The sequence below is a fragment of the Pelodiscus sinensis genome, chromosome 12 (genome assembly GCF_049634645.1).
Source record: "Pelodiscus sinensis isolate JC-2024 chromosome 12, ASM4963464v1, whole genome shotgun sequence".
Classification (NCBI taxonomy): domain Eukaryota; kingdom Metazoa; phylum Chordata; order Testudines; family Trionychidae; genus Pelodiscus; species Pelodiscus sinensis.
The window spans coordinates 19732566-19753602 of record NC_134722.1 but is presented as its reverse complement, the minus strand read 5'-3'; the positions used below and the strand labels follow the sequence as shown (position 1 = coordinate 19753602).

At 43.3% G+C, this 21037-nt stretch overlaps 1 protein-coding gene across 1 annotated transcript in view; it reads left to right on the top strand.

Moving 5' to 3' along the window:
* The window catches only part of CMTM4 (CKLF like MARVEL transmembrane domain containing 4), a 72789-nt gene that overhangs the window by 33288 nt on the left and 18464 nt on the right, over window positions 1-21037 (top strand). The window contains exon 2 of the mRNA XM_006130547.2: window positions 8615-8791. Within this exon, the coding sequence (XP_006130609.2) occupies window positions 8615-8791 (177 nt within the window). The remainder of the gene's footprint in view (window positions 1-8614; window positions 8792-21037) is intronic.

The following is a 21037-nucleotide window of genomic DNA, read 5'->3' as shown; positions in this document are numbered from 1 at the left end:
TGATAAAGTCATTGTGGAGAAACTAAATGAATTCTTTGCTTCAGTCTTCACGGCTGAGGATGTTAGGGAGATTCCCAAACCTGACCCGTCCTTTGTAGGTGACAAATCTGAAGACTTGTCCCAAATTGAAGTGTCATTACAGGAAGTTTTGGAATTAATTGATAAACTTAACAGTAACAGGTCACTGGGATCAGATGCCATTCACCCAAGAGTTCTGAAAGAACTCAAATGTGAAATTTCGGAACTATTAACTATGGTTTGTAACCTATCCTTTAAATCAGCTTCTGTACCCAATGACTGGAAGATAGCTAATGTAATGCCAATATTTAAACAGGGCTCTAGAGGAGATCCCGGCAATTACAAATCGGTAAGTCTAAAGTCAGTACCGGCTAAATTAGTTGAAACAATAGTAAAGAATAAAATTGTCAGACGCATAGAAGAACATAATTTGTTGGGCAAAAGTCAACATTGTTTCTGTAAAGGGAAATCGTGTCTTACTAATCTATTAGAGTTCTTTGAAGGGGTCAACAAACGTCTACAAGAGGGATCCAGTAGATATAGTGTACTTAGATTTCCAAAAAGCCTTTGACAAGGTCCCTCACCAAAGGCTCATATGTAAATTAAGTTGTCATGGGATAAGAGGGAAGATCCTTTCATGGATTGATAACTGGTTAAAAGACAGGAAACAAAGGGTAGGAATAAATGGTAAGTTTTCAGAATTGAGAGGGGTAATTAGTGGTTTTCCCCAAGGGTCAGTCCTAGGACCAATCCTGTTCAACATATTCATAAATGATCTGGAGAAAGGGGTAACAGTGAGGTGGTAAAGTTTGCAGATGATACTAAACTGCTCAAGGTAGTTAAGACCAAAGCAAACTGTGAAGAACTTCAAAAAGATCTCACCAAACTAAGTGAGGGCAACAAACTAAGGGCAACAAAATGGCAAATGAAATTTATTGTGGATAAATGTAAAGTAATGCACATTGGAAAAAATAACCCCAACTATACATAGCCCCCATCATATTATAATTTAGCTACAACTAATCAGGAAAGAGATCTTGGAGTTATCATGGATAGTTCTCTGAAGACAGCCACGCAGCGTGCAGCGGCAGTCAAAAAAGGAAACAGGATAAAAAAAGAGAGAGAGAATAAGACGGAGAATATCTTATTGCCCTTATATAAATCCAAGGTACGCCCACATCTTGAATACTGGGTACAGATGTAGTGGTCTCATCTAAAAAAAAAGATATACTGGCATTAGAAAAGGTTCAGAGAAGGGCAACTAAAATGATTAGGGGTTTGGAACGGGTCCCATATGAGGAGAGATTAAAGAGACTGGGATTTTTTAACTTGGAAAAGAGAAGACTAAGGGGGGATATGATAGAGGTCTGTAAAATCATGAGTGGTGTGGAGAAAGTGAATAAGGAAAAGTTATTGACTTGTTCCTATAATATAAGAACTAGAGGCCACCAAATGAAACTAATGGGCAGCAGGTTTAAAACAAATAAAAGGATGTTCTTCACACAGCCTATAATCAATCTGTGGAACTCCTTGCCTGAGGAGGCTGTGAAGGCTAGGACTGTAACAGGGTTTAAAAGAGAACTAGATAAATTCATGGAGGTTAAGTCCATAAATGGCTATTAGCCAGTATGGGTAAGGAATAGTGTCCCTAGCCTTTGTTTGTCAGAGGGTGGAGATGGATGGCAGGAGAGAGATTGCTTGATCATTACATGTTTGATTCACTCCCTCTGGGACACTTGGCATTGGCCACTGTTGGCAGATAGGGTACTGGGCTGGATGGACCTTTGGTTTGACCCAGTATGGCCATTCTTATGTTCTTATATTCTTACTAGTCACATAAAGAGAGCTGAATTAACGGTCCAAAAAGTCTAGGCTTTCAATGTAATTGGATTTTTCTTTAAACTTAACTTTTTTATCTTCTGAGAGTTGCTGGTTATATTGAAGTTTGTGTACTAAATGCATTTGAAATTCTAGCAAGTATACAGTATATTGGTAGTTTCCCAGATGTCTGGTTCTTAGAGAAAATATTGGAACAGTCCTCTAGAAAATCTTCTTTGAGAAAGTTAATGGGAAGAGGAAGTGAGGCAAGCAAGGAGCAATTTAAGGTGTATAGTGCAATAGAGCGGTGTTTCTCAACCAGTGGTACGAGTCCCTTAGGGGTACTCAAGAGAAGTCTGGGGGGGAATGTCAACACAACTAAAATTTGGAGAAAACTGAATTTTTGTTTCAAGTTTTACAGCGCTTTATTATTTTTGTACTTTTTATACCCAAAAATGTCACCACCTGCCTGGCTACGAGTAAGTTGTTTAAATACATGTGTTGCAATGGTAGAAGAAAAATTGTGTCTCTGAAAACTGTAGGTACTAGGGGTACTTATACTTTTTTTTAAGGGGGTACTTTATTAAAAAAAAAGGTTGAGAAACACTGCAATAAAGAGATGTCACCAGTTACAGTGAGAAGTGTGATTGCAACATGTGTAGAAATACCTGTGCTAGCAAAAATTGATTGTTTTTTTTCATGACTGGACTTTTGCATAGGTGCTTTGTATAGTAGGGATGTGAACAGGTAAGCACCACCCTTACCAGTTAACTGGCTCCTGAGAGCAGCACCCTACCCATAGCCTACTGCTAGCGGAGGGCTGCTGCAGCCCCACAGGAGCCCTGCACACTGAGGTGGGAGCTGGGAGCCCCTTGGGCTGAGAGCTGCTCCAGCTGGTCTGGAATGGTCCTCGGCCCCGGATCCCACTTAATCAGTTAACTGGTTAAACCTAATGTTAAACTGATTAAATGGGATTTTTACATCCCTATGCTGTAGTAGTGATGGAGAGATTGTGTTCATAAGGGTTTTGGATTGAGTTGTATCTTTGTTCGTACCTATAATCACACCACAATGACTAAATATACAGATCAAAGACATATTGAGAGTTTCCTTGAAATTCATAATATTGATATGGGAAACCACCAAACACTAATTTAACCGTAAGTTGCTTTCTTAAATCCAAAGGTAAAATGTTGTTTGTATAGTTGCTCCAGACATGCCTAAAGTCTAACTAACAAGCAATTTGCTGCAGCAAAACAGGAACAAAACCTTTAAGCATTTGATCAAGATACTTACAAATGGGTAAAACCCTGGGGGGCTTAGATCTATATTGGTCTTACGTGGTCAGGCAAGTATTGGCAATGAACCTCTTTAAGTGTTTACTTTTTATACTCTTTTTAATAAACAAGTGATGTCATGCCAATTAGTGACATGAGCTAAAAGCTAATTTGACACAATTGAGCCTTATTTCCAGTCTTAATCTCATTAAGACTGACTGCTTGAGGTCTTGTTTCTTCCCAAGGCCTGTCCTTTATCTTCTCTCCTCCATCCTTGCATACAAGCAGAACAGCGTCAAGGTGTGCGCTTGTTTCTTTTAAGACCATTTTTTACTACATGTTGAATCTCTCTAGTATGGCATCTTTGGGACCACACCAGTACTACACCAGAGAATTTGCTGAACCACTGGAGCTTAATATTGTCTAGCAGCATTGCCAACACTTCCACTGTTTCCTGGACCCTTAGAAGACATTTAGGGTTAAATTAGAGCTAAATTATCAGCACAGAACACTGAAAGCAAGGACAGGTGGCTATAAACAAACTTTATGGTCCAAGTGAAACTTGGCCACACCCTTGATAAGTGAACATCTAGCTAACTAAAATTGTGCTGAACCACAGATGTTGCAGGACTAGAGAGTGTTTACTCTATACATCTCCTTTACTTTATCAGATACTTTGGGAACCATACATCATCTTTCCCATACTTTTGTACAAATAATACTTACTGTTCTCACTGCCGTATTTTACTGACTGATTGAGGCCTTTTCCTGCCTGGCCATAAACTGTAAGGAAAAAATGTTATTAACCAAATTTAGGCTAACTTTAATTCTTTAATTTTATATTTATCCTACAAATGCTTATATGGCCCCAGTTACATTACATGTGTTTACCCCGCTCACTACATTTGAGGGAGGAAAGTTGTATTAATTTCCATTGCAGATAGGGAACTGGGAACCACAGATACTAAAGCTTCAGCGGGTTAGTCTATAACTAGAAAAGCTTGAAAAACAACAAATAGTCTTGCAAAGTAATAGAGAGGTAGCTGTGTTAGTCTGATCTTGGTAAAACAAAAGGAAAAATATGTAGCACTTTAAAAACTAACAAGATAGTTTATTAGGTGATGAGCTTTCATGGGGCAGACCTACTTCAGATCATATTCTGAAAGTGAATTGGCATAACCATATATAACAAAGGAATACAATGAAGAAAGTAAATAGTCTTGCAGCACTTTAGAGACTATCAAAACATGTAGATGGTGGTATGAGCTTTCATGGGCACAACCCACTTCTTCAGATGAATGGAATTATTAAAGATCCAGTTTCTAAATAAATAGAGGATGGGGGGGAGAAGGAAAAAGAAGGGGAAAAAAGGGGAAGAAATAGTAAATTATTGTCCATGCTATGTGAAGCTGATACAGAAGGTGCTAATAGTTCTTAAGTACCTGTTTGCATTTTTATATCATTAGGATGTGGAATATAGTGGGCCATCCAGCCAATGTCTTTATTCATACCTCTGTTATAAGAAAACAAAAAAAAGCATTCATGTTGCACTTTAAAGACTCACAAGATGGTTTATTAGGTGATGAGCTTTCATGGGGCATCCCCACTTCTTCAGATCATATTCTGAAAGTGAATTGGCATGACCATTATATAACACAAGGGATACAATGAAGAAGTAAACAAATGATAGTAAACTTCTGATAATCCGGCACCTTTAGGACCCAGGGGGTGCTGGATTATCAGATATGCCGGAGTACTGGAAGGGGGGCTATGAGGGGTCTGGAGTGGGAGTGCGGGGAGGGGGGGGCGGTTGGCGGGGAACTGCACAGCCTGGGAGAGGGCGGCTCTGCGGGACCAACCTGGCAGCATCCCAGCTTCTCTGCCCCTGGCTTCCCGAAGTCAGCCGCTGGTCAATTTCAGTGGTCCACGGGCCGAATCGGGTTCCCCGGGCCATGTTTTTCCCAGCCCTACTCTGTGGATCTATTAGGTTTTTGTCTGTGACTGTGGGATTGGAGCAAATCCAGTTGTATCTTAAGGCTTGGCTGTAAACAGTAGATGGAGTAATGTGTCTGGGATGGAAGCTAGAGGAATGAAGATAAGTGTAGCAGTCGGTAGGTTTCTGGTATAAAGTGGTGGAAATACGTCCGTCATGTAATTGTACTGTAGTGTCAAAGAAGTGGATCTCTTGTGTGGACTGGTCTAGGTTGAGATTGATGGTGGGAGTGGAAGATGTTGAAATCCTTGTGAAATTCTTCAAGGGTCTCTTTCCCATGGGTCCATATGATGATGATGTCAGAGAGACTAAGTCACTTTCCCAAGTTCACAAAGGAAGCCTGTGGCAAAGCAGAAAAGGGAACCCATGTCTTCGGAGTTCCAGGATACTGCCCTAAGCATTGGACCTTATTTCCTCCCATAATTTGAAGAGAGGGGAGTCTTCAGTATAATCAAGGATCACATATTAAAGTATCTATAAAGAGAGGACAAAAAAGAGAACCGAAAATATTCATTTTCCTTCTTTTCTTTTAAATCTCTAAGGGCATTACAGAAAGTCATTTAGGATATCTAAAACCAGTGTAGTGATAGAGATGTAGCCGTGTTAGTCTGGGGTAGCTGAAGCAAAATGCAGGACAATGTAGCACTTTAAAGACTAACAAGATGGTTTATTAGATGATGAGCTTTCGTGGGCCAGACCCACTTCCTCAGATCAAATAGTGGAAGAAAGTAGTCACAACCATATATACCAAAGGATACAATTAAAAAAAATGAACAAATATGAAAAGGACAAATCACATTGCAGAACAGGAGGGGGATGCGGGGGGAAGGAGGGGGAGGAAGGAAGGTAAGTGTCTGTGAATTGATGATATTAGAGGTACCTTCCTTCCTCCCCCCCTCCCCCCCGCATCCCCCTCCTGTTCTGCAATGTGATTTGTCCTTTTCATATTTGTTCATTTTTTTTTTAATTGTATCCTTTGGTATATATGGTTGTGACTACTTTCTTCCACTATTTGATCTGAGGAAGTGGGTCTGGCCCACGAAAGCTCATCATCTAATAAACCATCTTGTTAGTCTTTAAAGTGCTACATTGTCCTGCATTTTGCTAAAACCAGTGTAGGAAGGGATGTTGGACATGAGCCTTTCTGTTTTCACCAACTTATTCCTATTGGCAGAAGTTTTATCATCCCAGAGCTGACTTGACCTGGCAGATGTGAGGACCTCACAGAGATTGTGAGAACTGAAATGGGAGAGCACTTCTGCCCTGAATTGATGAAACTCGTGATACTAGCCTTTAGGCAGGCCAGAGCAGAAGAGTATGCTTGGAATCAGAGTTTTATGGCGTTTGCCAAAGATGAACATCCTGACTCAGTGCTTAGCATGCCGGGTAAGAATATGGGAACTAAGAGAACTGTATGCACAACATCGCCTCATTGAACAGTCTGGGAGTTTTGCAATTAAATTCAGTGGAGGTAGAATTTCCCTTTCTATTATGGGTTCCCATAGTCTTTTGATATGCTTTGCTATTTGATATATAAAAAAGGCTAGAAAGTTAAATTTCTCCCTTTGTTCTACATTTAGACACTAACACAGAAATAGAGTTTAAATAGTTTGACTAAAATCTCACACCTCCTCTTAGTTCCTTAATTTAATCTCTTAGGACTCTAGCCATGTTATCTTTGGTCACTGTTGAGCCTTCCAGTTATACAGAATTTCTGAGAAATGGGGAAAATGCTTTTTATGGGGTGGGGTGGGCAATGAAAATCAAGCATCTTTCTGGCTGCCTTTTATGTTACAGAATTGGCTGAACTCCTGTTGGACACTCACTAGACTGCTATGAGGGGATCCACTTCACTGGGTCCCTTGTGCTTTAAGCCTTCAGAGTAAATGAATCCAGAGACCCTGTCCTTGGTGTGAGGTCTCTAGGCATGCAATCGGGGTAAAATTGTGTCTTGCGACCCATTCTGGAAACAGACTCCACAGACCAACTGCTTTGCTCCTGAGACTGTTATGGCCCTGTAGAAAGTTTAGACACATCCTTTCCCAGAACTCCAGTCACATAAGTACTTTGGGTTTATTGTTTACTTCTTCAGTGGCATGCGATAATGAAGTGTACAGATACAGATAGACTTGGCACAGATTCTAAAACACCATTGCTCTTCACTTAATAGCATAAGACATAGATCCATGTCTCTAGGTATTCCCCTGCTTCAGGCTCGGAAGTGTTCTTTGGGCTTGGGACGAGCCCTCTGGGATGTCCAGGATCCTTCCTCTGCTTATGTCTGTCCTTCGGAGACATGAAGCCTCCCTGTAGGTCATCTTTCTGGCCACCTGCTTGTCTCTCTGCCTGCCTGCCTGCTCCTGCTCAAAGTTCCTGTCCTGCCTCAGTTTAAGTTTGTGGCTCCCTACTAACACCTGGTTCCTTTGTTCTGTGGCTGATGTACTCCATCTTCATTTCATCAGCCCCCTGTAGAAAAGCTGAAGGAAAGAGCTTCTGCCTGCTCTAACACACTAATGATTTGCATTCCAATGAGTTATAGTGCAGTTGTAACTTCATAGTAAAACCAGGATTCTTAAGTTGTACCGATAAAGTTCACGAATAGTCACAATATATGAAGAACCAAGAAGTCGTCACCTGCTCAATTTTTCACAAGTTATTTTAAAAGGGAACTGTGAACTTGAAAATTGCATTTGTCTGAATTTATACCTATTATGGCTTTTGCTAATATCTTAGTTTTCATTTTACAGAGTTAAAATGTATACTGTAGTCTGTTAAGCACCAGTGTTGCAAACACTTAAGATTTATACATGTGCTTAACTTTCCATGTTCATTGAGTTTCAGTGAAAATTTCAAGGAATATAATAAGCATTTTCAGGATCAGAACTTGAGACTCTTCTCTTTATCTGAGGCTTTAACTCAGCAGTGAAGGTTGGAGGGGAGATTAAGTATTTGCGGAAATAGGGAATTAATATTTCCAAATCATAACAATAGGGTGAGGTATGTGGAGGTAGGAGTAACATTAGACGCTCTTCTAACATTTTTATTGAAATTGACTAGATTTTTAAGTTGACTATGACCCTTTAAACAAATATAATGGGAAAAAGCATTTTAAAATGGTATTGATCTGCATATTATTGGTACTAATAGGAAAATCAGTTAGATATTTTCTCCAAGTTCTGAAAAGACATGTCAATTGTTTAAAAAAGAAATTAAATATTTGCTTTGTCACTTGCATGTTGGGCTTACAGGGGGGCCTTTTTTTAGTAGCCTGTGATCAGTGGTTACGTTGACTTCAAATCAGTTTAATTTTGTTACTATAAATTTTGTGATACATGCACAAAAATCTTGCTTTAGTTCCTTTTAGTCAGTGCGCTAGTCTAAACTGAAATTGCACATTCTTGAGAGTAAAATGATCATGTTCCCAATGGAAATTTCAGGAATACTTGTGGCTATTTTCAAAATGTGGAAATCTATTTATATTTTTTCCATTTGTTTTTTTTCCCCTTAGGTTTTGGCACTTATTGCATTCATCTGCATAGAGACAATCATGGAATGCTCCCCTTGTGGAGGCCTTTATTTCTTTGAGTTTGTGAGCTGTAGTGCATTTGTAGTTACTGGAGCTTTATTGCTTATGTTCAGTCTAAATCTTCACACAAGAATACCACAGATCAACTGGAATCTTACAGTAAGTTTTCATCCAAATCTTCATATTGTAAAAGTAGCTGAATAAACATTTAAAGTTTATTCTTTAAACTATGCCTGTCTTTTACTGTAACTTAAGATCCGGAATAAATGCTATGTATGCTGAGTAAAATATATATCTTATTTATGTCCAATTCGAACACCCACAATGTAGTGTGTCTTGAGAAATGTAATGAGATTATAGGATGTTAAATTAAATAAATCTGGAATTGTCTTCTAGCAGTTTCTCCACCTCGAATGAGAGAATTTTTAGCAGTGCCAGCATTTTTTATTTATGGCTGAGGTGGACAAAAATACTCTTAATTGTTGTATAACTTTGAGAAATGCTGTCCAAAAATTATTTTGGAATCCATTTTATTAGATTTGTAAGTCAAAACAAAAAGTTGTTGAAATACATAGTAAATGTGTTTGTAATAACCTGCTGCTGTTTTTGGACACTTCGAGTGAGGATATATGCTAAATCTCTTGTAAACATGAACACAAGGATTGTGTTATAGTGAGGGGAAAATTGTGCTGTCAGCAAGGAGAAGTCAGCTGCGTTGATATGGTTACATACCGGAGACTATATGAAACATAGACTAGTAGTCTTCATGTTCACAAATACAGGAAATGTGGGGTGGGGAAAGAAATGCCAGAAGCACCGATTCATTTTTGGATGTATCCTCGTTTATTGCTTGCTATGAGCTTCACTTTTAGATTTGGTTGCCTGAAATGAACAAGTGTGTCACCATGTCGATCTGTTGCACATCTACATCTGTATTAACTTTTGGACATCTCTGTATGTAGTTCACATATGTGAATGAGTCTTTTCATGCCTTTGTTCAGCCTGTAGTAATCTAATATAAATTTCTGTTGCGGTGTACATTTAGGCCTATAGTCCTGGTGGATCAGCCAAAACTAACCTTATGCAAAACCGTGGGATTTTTGCTGCCCTGTATGTGACATTTGTTGCAAATTACCTAACAGACAAATGTGCATATTTGCAAACAACTCTCAAGGAACCATTAATGTCAACACACCCTATTCTGAGCCATGCGGGTGATAGGACAAGGAGATGCACAGAAACTGGCAATTGGGGGATGCCTCAATACCAGGGATGTCAAAAATAGTGTGTTAGGGTTACCGTGAATTTCTGAAACAGTAGCCACTGTAGAAAACTAGCCACACTCAGTTGGCCAAATAGCCACATTGTTCAGGCCAACTAGCCATGCTGAACCAGTCAAATAGCCGCATGTGGCTACTGGCTAGCCTGTTGGACACCACAGGGTTACATAATTACATGCAGTGGGGGAGGCAGTCAGCCCTGTGGGAGCCGGCTCCCTGAGTATCATTCCCACCTTCTCCCCTCCCGCTGCCTCTGATACAGAGGCAGCAGCACAGAGGAGCAGGCGGCACCGTGCATACCAGCTCCTGCCTGCCCCCTCCATGCTGCTGTCTTTGACACAGGGGAGAAGGTGGCTCCATTAGAGCTGGTATACACTTGCCTTCCCCATGCTGCTATCTCTGACACAGAGGCAGCAGCAAAGGAGCGGCAGGAGCAGGGGAGGGGGCTGCATGTAACCGTGCACATTAACAGATGAGCCCAGGCTTAAGAGCCCAGTGGTGGCACTCCGGTTCCCCAAAGGGACAGAGACTTGGGTGAAAGGGACAGAGCTGGAGGCAGCTAGCCTTCAGCACTGCCTGGACCATGCCACTTCCAGCCAGCCCTTAGTGCCACCCGGAGCTACGGTGGTGATTTAAAGAACTCCGGCCTCCGGCTGCCACCACTGCTGCACTGGTGGTGGCAATGGCCAGGAGCCCCAGGCCCTTTTGAATCACCGGTCCCCAAGACAATTGTCCTCACTCTGCCCCTCCCCACGTTGGTAGGCCTGTAAATAAGACTTGGCAAGACTGCTTACTGTGACGGTGTCATTGTCTTGGAGGTAGGGTAAATACTAGATTTAATGCATATTACACTGGAGCAAGCCTGATAGTGACTGCTGAGTAATACAGGTAGATCTTATGACTCAGCTAACACCTGCTTCTTGCAGAAGCCCAGTTTAAAATCTTAGGTGGTGAACTATCTATTACTTTATTTAAAAAAAAATTTCTGATAGAAACAGGTCAGCATGTGTGAATCAGATCTGCCTTCCTCTACAGTCATGTAACTCCATTGACCTCGGTGGCTTGATCTCACAACCAACTTATGCCAGAATAACATTGCTCTTGGGACAGAGGAATACATGTGTAGATGGGCGAAGCTCTCCCATTGGCATAGATAGCATCTTCGCTAAGCGAAGAGTTAAATGGCTTTTTTGAGGTGACACAGGAAATCTGTGGCAAAACTGCAAATATACCTGGGAATTGCTAAATCCCAGTAATCCAAAACCAACCTTGTTCCCTAGTTCTCCATGTTGAGGTAAGCATCTGCAGGAGAGAATTCTACACTGCAGTTTTAATAATTAGCAGGGCTCGCCAGCCACACTGTCCGGCGATCTGCGCATGTGCAGATCGCCTGAATCCGGCTCTTCTGGGTTACAGTCTACTCGCCACGGGCGAGTAGATTGTATTATTTGTCGAGCCCTGATAATTAGGATGGTTCCAGGCTGCTCTAGTGTGCATACAAATTGAGGCCCTCAAGCTTCTTGCATGCTTGGGCAAAGTTAGGATGCTCCTATGGTATAAGAAGAATTTTATCTGTGTTTTCTGACTACATTGAATTGCATAACGACAGAAATCAGGGATGCAATATGTTCAGTGTTTCTAATACAGGCTGTACAGCTTACCCACACGTTTAACCCTATTTTGTTCATATGGCAGATTGTGTGCTTCACACATTTTCTCAGCAAAAATACTGTGGTGCTTTTTCTATAGTCTGGCAGTTATTTTAGGAATCCTGCAGACTTTCATATTTGACATCCTCTAAAAGCATTTTCAATAATATAGTAGCCCAGTGTCTGAGACTCTGTAATACTGGCTGTTCCTTCTGGGTGGCGCTGTTGTCTGAGTCACATCCTTCGCCTCCCACCGTGACGCTCAGCTAACTTCTGCACTGCTCAGCCGGGCCGCCGCGGGGACACATGCAGCCATTTGGTCGCTGCGGTCCCCATGCAACATGGGGAGCGCAGAGCCCAAATGACCATGTGGGCTCTGCGGTCCCCCGAGTGAGAGGCAGGAGGGGGAGGTGAAGAGACAGAGAGAGAGAGGCAGGAGGCGGAGGAGAGCTGGCGGGGGGAGGCAGGAGGAGGAGGAGAGAGATTGGAGGCTCAGGAGAGAAGATCGACATGGAGGAGAGACCTGAAAATCCTGTCTTATGACGGGCTAATTGGCTAGTTTTCAATAATAACAAGCTTCATAATTTCTGAGTAATGTTTCAGGAAGCATACATATTCCTATTTCTAGTTTCATTATTTCCATTATCTGCTCAATCAACAATTTCAAGCTGGTATTTAGTTATCTAAAAACTAACTGAAGATTTTTAAAGTTTAATACAATTGCAGAGGCTGCTCTGGCAGTATAGAGGTTCAAACATTCTTTATTTTTGGTCCTTTGAATGGTTTGTAGTGTTATGACTCTTTCCTAACCTTATCTGAGACATGCCCATCTCTGTAACAAACTTTCTGTGTAAACAGTTTATCCACAATCAATCTAGAAATTAAATAGGAAAATAATTTTTAGGTCATTTGGTCCACTCCCATGGGCCTTGTAGTATGTTGTAAAAATTGTTCATTTTTATAGAGATTGGTTAATCAGGGCCCCAGCATTTTACCACCGAGTCATTGAGGGTAACAAACTGGGCCTCTGTACCAGCAAAGATTCATCTTCTGCTGCTGGTTGAATAGCAAACTGCAATTATACAGATTTTCAGGAAATAACCTTTTTTATTCAATACCAGGAAACACTGATACTATGTCTTTGTTTTAATTATATCTGCTATTGAAATGGTATTTGAAACCCATAGCCTACAGCATAAGAGGACCACATACAAATACTGATTTTTCTTTGGGGACCAAATTTACTTGTCCTTACACATCTAATTCAGTTTGTTAGTGACAGTAATCCTAGCAGCACCAATGTTTGCTGCAATAAGAAAAAATGCTGCGTGGGTTTTGCCTGACCTCCACTGTTTGTAGTAAATGTACCAGTCTCTGCCAGCATCTAATACAGATATAAATTAATGGAGATTGCCTATCTCCTAGAACTGGAAGGGACCTTGAAAGGTCATTGAGTCCAGTCCCCTGCCTTCACAGCATCCCTGATGAATTTTTTCCCCAAATGGCCTCCACAAGGATTGAACTCACAACCCTGGCTTTAGCAGGCCAATGCTCAAACCACTGAGCTATCACTCCCCCCCCCCCCCCCCCCCATGCAAGATCAGTTATTTTGTGGCTTTTACATTTCAGCTATTTTAGCAACAGTGTTTTGTTTTAATTTTAATTAGAAATTCATTTGCCACCTAAATATTATTGAGATACAGTATATGAAAGGAATATGGGATTATTGCAGATAAGAAAGAAACTTCTCTGGAAAGAAAGCTAAAAAATGATTATTTGTGACAGTGAGATGAAAGAATGGATCAGTCCTTCAGCTGTGCTGCATAGGATTGCCATGAGATGTGTCAGTATAAGAAAGATCACAGTGAAAATTTTCATTTCCCTCTATGACATGCAGCTGAGATGTGTATGCTATTATGCAAGGATACTTTACTTGAGTTCCAGGTTTATAGTCAAAGGGTACATCTAAACTACATCCCTCTTTCAAAAGAAGGATGTAAATTAGACATATCGAAATTGCAAATGAAGCTGGGATTTGAATTTCCCGTGCTTCATTTGCATAATCGCGTCACGGTGTTTTTTCAAAAAACGCTATTTCGAAAGTGAAACCGCAGTCTAGCCGTGGTTCTTTAGGAAAGAAAAGCCTTCTTTGAAAGATCCTGTACTCCTCAAAAAATGAGGTTTACAGGATCTTTTGAAAAAGGCTTTTCTTTTTGACAGAACCGCATCTAGACCATGGCTTTCGAAATAGCGTTTTTTTTAAAAATCGCCATGAGGCGATTATGCAAATGAAGTGCGGGAAATTCAAATCCTTACTTCATTTGCAATTTCAATATGTCTAATTTACATCCCTCTTTCAAAAGAGGGATATAGTCTAGACATAGCCTAAGAGTTTAGAATGTTGTCCTATGTTGCTGTAAAAGCTGATTGTTACTGTAGAGAGCTGCAGTAGTTTTACAATAACTGTATTTTCCAAAGTCACAGTGTCTCAGTGTCAGAATAGAGAAATCAAAAACTCCTCTGTAAAGATGGGGGTGGTGAACTTGCAGAACATATTTAATTGCTGTGGCAGGCAGTCGAGAATGCTGAAGTTCAACAATCTCTTGGATGAGCAGAGTTGTTGCAGACATAGATTTTTAATTATTCCATCAATGAAATGGACTTTGTGACTTAGTATGTCACATTTAATTTCTGCTTACATAACCATTTGCTCCATCTAAAATGTTTGTTTATTCTGTCGATGGTCTGACTGTGGTTATATCTATTCATGTTAGATACTGATTTATGTGTATATAAACAAGGCCAACAGTTGTTATGAATGTTAGAAGATCTGCATGATTTGATTTTAAAATCAAATCTGTCTGTATTGCCGTGTTGGCACCTGTCTCCTTAATTTTGTCAGATACCTTGTTTCACAAACACAAGTTCATTGAACATGAAGACTGAGCACTAGATATTCATGTAGTCTGAAAATGTACTTCAGCAGGTTGATAGAGTTGTGGGTGTTGTTTTTTTGTTTTTGTTTTTTTAAGAAAAGCTGCAGAGGGGAACAATGTGCAGAGCCCTGTGCAGATACACAATTTGTTTCCGTGTCTGCATATGAATCCACAAAAATGAACCACCAATATCATAGATGTGGATACCTGCAGTCATATAGTGGATATCTGCAATTTTGTATTTGCATTTGCATCCACATCCATGTCCGCAAAAATGAGCCACAGATATCTGCATCCATGTTCATGGATGCAGATACCCGCAAATATAAAACGGATATCTACAGATTTGTAGGCTCTAACAGTGTGTACAAATGTCCAAGTAGGTGACAGAAAAATAATTATCAGAAATCATGCCAGCTGCACAAAGGACTCTGACAGGTGATCAATTCTTCAAACGCACTAAGAGGGGTTTCTGTAGTTACAAGTTCATAACCACCTTGGCTCAGAACAAGCACACACATCAATAGGTCAAGTTCGTCCAGCTCTATGAGAAGCTGCAAACTTACGCTCTAGGTACGCTATCACCATCTGATGTTGCACAATTTTCTAAGCATTAGGGAAGATGATTCTGCTGAGCATACTCTAGTAAAACTTTAGCTTAAATAGGAGGAAAACTACTAGCACTTGGCCTCTATTGCTAGTGATGTATATATCACACTAGACAGTAACTTCTGCTAATGTCTAGGACTAGAAACTCTTGGCAGAAGAACTGGTAAGTAGTAAGGTGCAAGGGCTTGAGAGAGGATAGGAGATTGAATACCAGGGAATTTAAAAAATAACACGCATACATCAAGAGAAGTTAAAAAATAAAGAGGTGAAAATGTAAAAACATTAAATAGAAATGGCAGATTTTGTCACTTTCATAGAAGAAACATTACTTCCTGCAAAGCTTATGCAAAAAACACACACAAATGGCAGGAGCCGTATAAGGAAGAAATAATCTTGACCTGGCCCATCTCTTTCAGTGCCACAAAGTCATTTTCACCCTTCAAATGTTAGCAAAGATTTTCATAAGCAACTGATCATTTTTGGATACCTAATTTTTAATATGTGCCCAATTTGAGATGTCTTAAAGGGGCCTGATTTTCAGAAAGTGCTCAACTCCCAAAATCATTATTCATTTCTGAATGTGTTGGATGTTGATCGTCTTGCCATGGGTGGGAACCTACCCCGGTTGCAGAAATTTTTTAACATAAATCCTGAATTTTTTTAGTTGCAGTGTCTAATATGTGAAAACATGCTTTGTTGCATGGGAAAAATAAATAAATATGGAGGTGAGAGGGGTGGGAAATGATTCTAACACTATTCATTTGGATATTTCTTTATAGGACTTATTTTTATTTCACAAACCATGTTTCCATTAGTAACTGCAATGTGAATGATCCTACAATGCTTAATAACATGACTACAGGAGTAAAATTATGGGAGGGAGATTGGGTTCAGCAGACTGATTGGTATGTTTATAAACTTCAAATTGATGGCTGCACATAAGAACAAGGAGAAAACAGCCCGAACTTTGTAAAGTAAAGTGGTGGTTTGGAGAATGAATTAGAGATGCTGGACAATAAAAATGAAGCTAAAAGGAAATGTTAGTTTCAGCTCTCTCTTTTGCAGAAATTACTTGGAGAATGGTAGACCTCAGACTTCTATAATAGGTTTTTGACAAACTCATTCCACTGAAACAGAGGTTTGTTTTCCAGATTATATACATTTAGATGGAAGTTAAAATAGTTAAATGTAAGCTTTTTTAATTTCAAGAATTGAGTGGCCAAGAGAGAGATTCTGTAAAAATGCCCTAATAAAATAAGTATGCTTGTAAATGGATTTTTTTTAAAATGCACGATATGACTGTAAAGAGCTTCTGTTTTCATTCAGAATGTCTGCTGGAAAATTACATGTGTTCAGGTTTGGAGTGGAGCGAGTGAGGGCCAACTCTTGGCAATGGATCCAGTGTGGAATGCTTAACGGAAAGGCTCTTTCCCTATCTGTTCCCTGTCAGCTCTTCAGAAGTTACTTCCTGCCTATCAGCAGCAACAGACTTCTTCAAATTTACATCCTTTATTCAGTCTCTCCACTCCGGTTAGGTCTGGGGTTCCATCTGTCTGCCAATGCTTGATTCTTAAAGGTGAAAGACAATGGGATGATTATGTTACTCATTACAGCATCCTTGGATATCATGGCTGTGCATATCAGTTGCCTAGATATTGCTTTGCTGTGCCCTGCTCTGCTGTTTATGTTGTTCAGCCCAGCTTCAGGAAGTGGACAGAAAGTCTGAAGACAAGGAAGTAAAATGAAAGAAAAACCTGGTCTTAATTTCACAGCTGAAATATTGGGTGATAATGGAGGCCACTTACAGTTACAATCTTTGGCCACACTAAGTTTATCTCAATATTTTTAATGTATACACCAGGGCTACACACCTTTGCAAGCCCCGGGGGCCACAGTGATACTCATAGCACATGCCGAGGGCCACAACTTACGTGTGGTTGCATATACTCGCAAATATATATGCAAATAGCTTCTTTCACACTGATGGGCATGAATACAAAGATTAAGCCTTAAGCCATGGTGCTGGACACAAACAAGGCCAGTGTGAGCCAGTCAGCATCTCTGAGGGTATGTCTACACTGCCACCCTAGTTCGAACTAGGGTGGCTAATGTAGGCATTTGAACTTGCAAATGAAGCCCAGGATTAAAATATCCCGGGCTTTATTTGCATGTTCCCAGACGCCGCCATTTTTAAATGACCGGTACTTCGAACCCCCTGCCTGTGGCTCCACGTGGCACGGGCTAGGTAGTTCGAATTAGAGCTCCTGATTCGAACTACCTAGCCTGTGCCGCGTGTAGCCACGGGCAGGGGGTTCGAACTACCAGGCATTTAAAAATGGCGGCGCCCGGGAACATGCACATAAAGCCCGAGCTATTTTAATCCCGGGCTTCATTTGCAAGTTCAAATGACTACATTAGCCACCCTCGTTCGAACTAGGGTGGCTAGTGTAGACATACCCTGAGACTCTGCCCACAAGGCTAAGCAGCTTGCACTTTCCACAATGCCCTGGTGCTCACAGCACCTCCTCCCTGGAGGCTAGAAACATCGACACCCTGTACCCGTCTGTTCCAGCCAAGCCCGTCCGCTTGCGACTTTCACTGCTCACCCTGCCTGGGAGACAGCTCGCCGTTGTGGAGCATGTTCCCAGTGGAGGCCATGTTCAAAGGATTCCATCCACAGGCTGCGTGTTGAGTCCAGCGTAAACCCAAACTGCACTGCGGGCCACAAACAAACAGGCCGCTGACCTCATGTTGAGTATCGCTGGCATACACTATTGTGATCAGCTTGTACAGTTGCCTGGAAGAGTTTAATTTGTTCTAAGGCAATACCTCCATAAACAAACTCGATTCTATTGTTCCAGATTCTCCTCAAGCTCCTTTTCCTTGATGCCTATTAAAAAAAAAGGCAACAGTTAGGCCATTGGTGTTCTGAGACCACTGCTTATCATGCTGACGAAGTCTTGCTTTTGCTCCCCCTTTGGTCCATCCCTTTTGTAAGCTGTTGAGTACAGAGACTGTCTTTTTGTTTGGTATTTATACTAGGGATTTAAAGGTTTAACCGGTAAGCTTTACCCTTAACAGTTAACGTTACCGGTGGGACTGGAGAAGCTGCCTGCCTGCCACAGCCCAGCCCCTCCCTGTGGTGGGCCTGGTCACCCCATAGGCAGGGGCTGCTCCGATTGGGACTCAGGAACAGCCCCTGCCTGTGGGGAACTGTGGCCTGTCCCAGGGAGGGGCTGCTCTGACATCACATGGAGCAGCCTCTGTTTGCAGCGAGTCAGGGTGCCCCACAGGGAGGGGCTTCTCTGACCAGGACACCAGAGCAACCCTTGCCTGTGGGGCACCCTGACCCCCGCCGCAGGCATGGGCTGCTCCGACATGCACCACAGGCAGGGGCTGCTTTGTCTGGGTGGGAGCAGCCCCTGCCTGTGGCGGGTGAGGAGGGAGGTATTCCAGTCCAGTGGGAGTGGTTCTAGCCTAGCTTCAGTCAGTTAACTGGTTAAACAATATATTTAACCAGTTAGCCAATTCAACGGGATTTTACATCCCTAGTTTATACAGCATCTAGGGTCAATGACTTGGGCTTCTAGGTTCTAAGATACTACAGGTTGAACCTCGCTGATCTGGCACCCTCGAGACCTGACTAGTCCCGTATGAGGGGATTTGCTGGACCGGGGAAGGTCCCTCCCTTCATGGCCATGCTGCCACTGGGCTAGGGCTCCAGCCTGCCCCCACTGCTGCCTCACCCCCTGGAGCTCTCCCCGGCCCTACTGCTTCCAGGGCCAGAGTGCCATGGCCAGAGCTATGCTGCGGCAGAGCTCTGCAGCCACCTGGCTCCACAGCCAGGGCAGAGCTCCATAGCTGCCTGGTGCCAGAGCTCTGCTGCTGGGAGCCGGAGCTCCTGGTTGCCGCTGGCATGGGCGGCGAGTTATATGGGCTTGTGGTGCCCATGCTCCAGCAATATTCAGAGCCGGGGGCCCTGTTCCACCAATATTTGGAGATGGGTCTCTTCCCCTGGCCCTGGCCCCGTCCCTGCCATGCACAACCTTCAATCAGCTCCCACTTGCCGGCTGCTGCTGCCATGCACTGCGTGCTCAAACTGGTGGGCAGGGAGACAGCCGGGCGTGACGTGATGTCACGGCCCGGGACTTTAAAACTGCTCGGCACCACACAGCTGAGTTGCGGGTTTGGAATTCGGGGACTTCTGGGGCGGAGCGCAGACTCCGGCCCCGCAAAGTGGAAGTCAGAAGGTAGGGGAGGGCTGTGAGAGAAAGGGGAAGGGGCGGAAGAGGAAGGGGCTTGTGCAGAGGGGAAGGGAGAAAACTAGGGGAAGGGCTGGGAGAGGAAGGGGCTTGTACGGGGTGAGAGGAGGAAGAAAGGGGAAGGCACCAAAGGGACAGGATAGAGGAGAGACAAATGCCAGGGGGCCAAGTGCAGACTGAGGAAAAGGGCAGACGGGGAAGTGTCAGTGGGAGGGGGGACAGGGTGATGCTGGGAGGGGAAAGGGTAAGGTCATTGGGGGCTGGAGGAGGAGGTTCTGGGAGAAGGCTTGAAAGAAGGGGTGGGCATGAGGAAGGCCAAGATAGAGCAAGTCATGTGTGAGGGCACAGAGGGGCATGAGGGGAATGGGGGCAGAGAGTAGTGAGGGGGTGGGCATCAGGGAAAAAGAAGGCAAAGGGGGTAGGGGCAGTAAGGGAAGGGGGAGGCACCAGGAGGGTGCAGGAGTAAGGGAAGGTGCAGGTGCCAGGGGATTCTGGGGGTGAAGCAGAAGGGCAGACACCTGCAGGGGAGGGACCAGCACCAGAGGAGAGAGGCAGGGCAGGTTTGTAGAGGGAGGTGTTAGAAGAGGGGATGAGGAGGGATAGCTCACAGAGTGGGGCTACTGGAGGAGTGGACACAAGGGGAAGAGAAGGGCTGGTGGAGGGGGGCAGGTTGCAGGAGGGCTGAGGGCGGTGAGAAGGGCAGGAGTCAGGACAGCTGAGGAGGGTGAGGAGTTGTGGGGGCAGCAAGAACTCTTGCGCAAGAACACATCCACACTGCCATGTGCGAGCTGTGCTTTTGCACGAGAGCATCCATGGCAGTGTGGACGCTCGCTTGCCCAAGAAAGCTCCGATGGCCATTTTAGCCATAGGGTTTTCTTGCACAAGAAATCCCTGCCGAGCATCCACACTGCCCTCTTGCGCAAGAGAACTTACACCTGTTAGAAAAGAGCGTAGCTCTTGCACAAGACACCCTTTCTTATCGCGCCATACTGTAAATTTCCTTGCGCAAGAGCAGGCTGGCAGTGTGGATGCTTTGTGGGTTCTTGCACAAGAACGGCTGTACTTGCGCAAGAAGCCGTGAGTGTAGACATAGCCTTAGAGGGAACACTTCCCCCAGCGTCTCTGCCCCCGAGTGAATGTCAAACACATTGTGTTAATGCAAGTGCAGGATGCAAATTGCATGTGGGGGGCTTGGTGGGGGCCAGTCTAATCCCTGTTGGTAGGACGATGGTGGGAAAAGCCCTTTGAGAGGGGTGACATGACACCTTTTACTTCTGGTCGTGTCTATCTTGCCCCAAGCGTGCTACCTCCAGAGACATGGCTAACGGGGAGGGGAACCTGCTACCCATGGTCGCTGGGGCTAGGGTTCTCCAGCTGCTAGAGCCAGAACATGTCCGGAGCTCCACAGCTGGGGACAGGGCCAGAGCTCCCTGGATACTGCTGGGGTCAGAGCTTCTTGGCCAGGGCCAGAGGTCCGAGGCTAGAGCTCCCCAGCCACTGGAACCAGGGAGCTCTGCTGGGGCCAGAACTCCACGCCATGCTGCCTGTCCTTCCCTCCCTCCCCCCAACCTTCTGGGCTCCTGGCTGAGTCACTAGTGCCCCTTCTGGTGCTCCTGCCCTGCCACCAGACCTCCCTCTTCCTGGGCTGTGTGGTCCAGAAACATCTGTA